Source organism: Nestor notabilis, unplaced genomic scaffold (genome assembly GCF_000696875.1).
Source record: "Nestor notabilis isolate BGI_N333 unplaced genomic scaffold, ASM69687v1 scaffold33136, whole genome shotgun sequence".
In the NCBI taxonomy this organism is placed as follows: Eukaryota; Metazoa; Chordata; class Aves; order Psittaciformes; family Psittacidae; genus Nestor; species Nestor notabilis.
In genome coordinates, this window is record NW_009933904.1 from 392 (window position 1) to 4,543 (window position 4,152).

At 39.6% G+C, this 4,152-nt stretch overlaps 1 protein-coding gene across 2 annotated transcripts in view; it reads right to left on the reverse strand.

The window, feature by feature from the left end:
* Positions 1–842: 842 nt before the first annotated feature.
* The window catches only part of GTF2H3 (general transcription factor IIH, polypeptide 3, 34kDa), a 4,043-nt gene continuing 733 nt past the window's right edge, over positions 843–4,152 (reverse strand). The window contains exons 3-12 of one of the 2 annotated variants that reach the window (XM_010017082.1): positions 3,543–3,706; positions 3,267–3,329; positions 2,999–3,028; positions 2,369–2,397; positions 2,204–2,278; positions 2,066–2,119; positions 1,374–1,442; positions 1,117–1,252; positions 998–1,034; positions 843–912 (exon numbers count right to left, since the gene is read on the reverse strand). In XM_010017082.1, the coding sequence (XP_010015384.1) occupies positions 843–912; positions 998–1,034; positions 1,117–1,252; positions 1,374–1,442; positions 2,066–2,119; positions 2,204–2,278; positions 2,369–2,397; positions 2,999–3,028; positions 3,267–3,329; positions 3,543–3,706 (727 nt within the window). The remainder of the gene's footprint in view (positions 913–997; positions 1,035–1,116; positions 1,253–1,373; positions 1,443–2,065; positions 2,120–2,203; positions 2,279–2,368; positions 2,398–2,998; positions 3,029–3,266; positions 3,330–3,542; positions 3,707–4,152) is intronic. The other variant, XM_010017083.1, reaches the window with a different exon arrangement.

Genomic DNA, 4,152 nt, shown 5'->3' on the forward strand with positions numbered 1-4,152 from the left:
TTCCTTCCGGGAGAACATCAGTTACAACAACGGTTAAAACCACCAAACCATACAGGTGCTTTTTCAAAGGGGGAGAGGATTTGGTTGTGTAAATGAAAGTCACGGTCAGAAGTACACCGCATACCCTCGTTCTGCCATTAAACCACCGAAACAAAAGCCTTCCTTCTTACTTGTCAAATGCCAGCTGTAAAACCACATACTAAAACCTGTCATACTGCACAGAATTACATCTTCCAGTTCCAAAATACAGCTTTCAAGACGAAGCAGATAGCCTGAAGTTACTTTAAACAAATGGAGGCCTTTTTATCAACAAATGAAAAGATATCCAATTAGGAAGTTAATACCACAAAGACAGTACAGTCAAAGGAATATGAATACATGTGAGTGCACGTGTAGGGCAGTCCAAAAATTGCTAGCAAAACCTAGCAAGAAGGTGAATAACACAGTGCTAAGGTTCTGATCCTGCTCACTAGGAATGGTCATTCTTACCTTCACACCAACACACAAAAAGAATCAGTTTTCTCATCTTTGAAATAACTTGGAGGAGTGAAATTCGGCAGCGGCCACAATAAATTCTCCTTCCCAGGGTATGTCTCTCAACAGGCTGCAACTCCTGGTTCCTCTCACATTTAAAACAGCACAGGTCACATGCAATACAGTGATTTGGTTACTTAGAGGGCTGTGTAGAACACGTATGATTTAAATGTTTATCCCTCAAGAAACAAGCAGTAACACTGTATACACTTCTCCCGCACATCCAATAAAAAGTGCCATCAATTTCTCAAGTTTGTTCCTTTTCATGGAATTACTGGATGAGGGAAGGATGTATTTACATAATGTCGTTACGCAGCTAACTTTAATTTCTTCTTCTTAGCTTTCATGACAGGTGGCAGTGAGATTTTGAAAGCAGTCCTGAAAAAGCATTAGAAAAGGAACTGTCAGATACACCGAACATATGTCCACACCCACCCTTGAAACAAGAAGAAGGGACACTTACTCGCACGTACTACAAATAGGACTGAAGTTGCAGAATACTGGAAAAGAAAAGAATTGGTTTTCGCTAAAACTGTTCCCTTGAATGCAAGAAATCAGACTCTTAAATATTTACAAACTTACTTGATAAGCACACGGAGCACACGTAACCGATTTCGATGAGATTTCGGTGACAGAAGCATGCAGCTCTGTAGTCAACATGAACTGGAGGTGGAAGGACAAGCTGTGATCTTTGCTCTTGATCAGGGAGAAACACCCACTATGAATAGAGAAAAAACATTTTGCAAATCAGAATGGTCCTGCTGTATTTCTTGTCACTGAAGTCAGACTTCACATGACACAGGAAAAAAAACCACTGAGGTGTTTCTTAAGTGACTTACCAACAAATACTGCAGAAGGGATGGCATGTGGAGCACTTTCAGATATATGCCACCCGTAATGTCACAAGCCTGGAAAGCAGAAAATGATCAGGTTTAGTTTATAAACTCAACAGGATATTCCGAATACCCACATACTGCACAAGGCCTGCATGCTGGAGCTGTCAGATCCACTGAACATATTTCCACACCCACTCTTGAAACAAATGAAAAGAGAACTTAAGAACATAGAATCATAGAATGGTTTGAGTTGGAAAGGACCTTAAGATCATACAGTTCCAACCCCCCTGCCATGAGCAGGGACACCTCACACTCAACCATGTCACCCAAGGCTCTGTCCAACCTGGTCTTGAACACTGCCAGGGATGGACCATTCACAACTTCCTTGGGCAACCCATTCCAGTGCCTCACCACCCTCACTGTGAAGAACTTCTTCCTTATATCTAACCTAAACTTCCCCTGTTTAAGTTTGAACCCATCACCCCTTGTCCTACCACTACAGTCCCTAATGAAGAGTCCCTCCCCAGCATCCTTATAGGCCCCCTTCAGATACTGGAAGCTGCTCTGAGGTCTCCACGCAGCTTCTCTTCTCCAGGCTGAACAGCCCCAACTTTCTCAGCCTCTCAAACTATCCAGCATCAAACATCTATGAATTAAGACAAACAGCAAGTAAGAATAGGGAGTAGAGCCTGTACCTGCTGTAGAAGACCTGAATCAGAGTCCAACACACAAGCATCAATCAAAACACTCTGCAAGAGATGCAATAAGAGAAATGAACATATTTTATCTTTAGATATTAATAAAAGATTATACATATAAGAAGCCAGCTTCACCTGTTTCTGTGCTGCAAAGATCACATTCATGAAATTCATATATTGCAATGCACTGTCTTCTGCTGCTTTTATGACCTAAATAAAACAATTCAAACTTGTTAGCCTACATTAATATTACTGGATTGACTTCAAGACTAAAATAAAACTGTCAGCAAAAGTTCTTACCAAAATCCTTGATTTCATTTCTTGATTGCCTAAATATCAAAAAGAAATGCATGAGCACATTGTTTCTATTGCCTGCAGTTTGCCCTTTTAATTCTATAGCATCTAACATCCCAGTTAGATATCTAACATCCAAGATATTGGATCTAACACCTCAGTTAAAATACCTATAATAAACTGTTTTACAGTCCCAATGACAAGCATCTGTGGACTGATTCAGGCTTGTCATGAAAGTAGACCCATTTTACTTATTGTCCAAAAGCACTCAGCTGTTGATCAGGGAAGGAGGTGGTCCCTGTAGAAGGGGATTTGTGTGTTTTGTGACTTCCAAAAAAATCCCTCTCAACCTCCAGTTGCTCCAAGGAGATTCCAGTTACTGTTTTACTTACATGCCATAGAAAATCAGAGTAAGGATGTGAACTAATGATCAAGATCTTTACTTCTAACTATCACCCAGACCTAGTTTAAATTGGGCAACTTCAAATGACAGGATAAACCCGTACCTCTTCTTGCCAGTTTTGGAGATGGGGATGTGTCAACACATATGCACACTTGTAGGTACATAGGCATTTATATTTGAATCAGAATAACAGATACTTATGCAAGTATTCAAAACAAGAGAAGAGGCTTTACCTTTTACGTCTTTGCTCATCTTGTTGATATCTACAGCAGTTGGTATTAAGGAATCTACATTCTATTCTTGGAATATCCCCAGTATCCGTGCCACATGTTCACCACCTTAACCAACACACATTTTAATAAGCATAATCCACAGTTATTAGGCAAGCACTTCAGTTTTGAGTATTATTACAGGACAGGAACAGTAAAACCTAACTAATATTACAAGAAACAGTCTTAAAAAAGCATAAAGGCCTTGAAGATTCTGTGACTGAAAGGATACAACAAAGTGCTTTAGCGAGTGATCCTGGTAACAGAGTTTCTGTCTGCTGGCCCCTCATGTCAGCTGCAATACAAGGGAAGTTGCAAAAGTTACAAATGCTGCAAGTTTTATCTTTGGCAAATAGTATTAATGCAGAAGCCTGAAGTGTCACACAACACAAACTCATCTGCTTGAACCATATTAAAATTCATATAATAAAGGAAATTCCTACAACTCCTTGAAAGTCCAAGTGCTTTGAAATTTTGCATATTAAGCCTAGAATTTTTTTTTCCTTACTTTTTGTCATGAGGTCTTTAATCTCTTCTGCAATTGCATCATTGATTGCTGTTAACAATTCATATTTTCCATCTTTGCTGCCAGAGCAATTAGATTCCACGGAACTACCACCATCTCCAAAGAGATCTGCAGCAGCCCAACCCTTCCCAGGGTACAAGAAACGGCTGAAATAGAGGAAAATCAAAGTATATATGGTTTAACCTTGTAAGGAAAAAAAAAGCCATCAACTACTCAGCTGTAGACAGCAATACTCTAGAGTATAATTTCAAATAATCTTAATACTTTAGAGACTAAAGAGACTATTTAAAGCAGGCAATCCTCAAACTCAAAATGGAGTAAAACCCACATTCACCTCCCTCCTTTCAAGGCACCTCTTAAGAGAACTGGCAAATAGATGACATGTCTGTACTGAAGGGTAGATCCTGAGACTCACAAACATACGAATATCCACTAAACAGGAAACTTTCGCCACTTGCATTGTCCTGCTCACCACACCTCTAACATCCTCTCTCCAAATAATTTTAAGTCAATGTTTAAATCTCCCTTCAGTCTTACAAGCCTTTCTGTTGCTTTGTGTAAGGCAGTAGGATTATTTCTTTCTTACACTCTT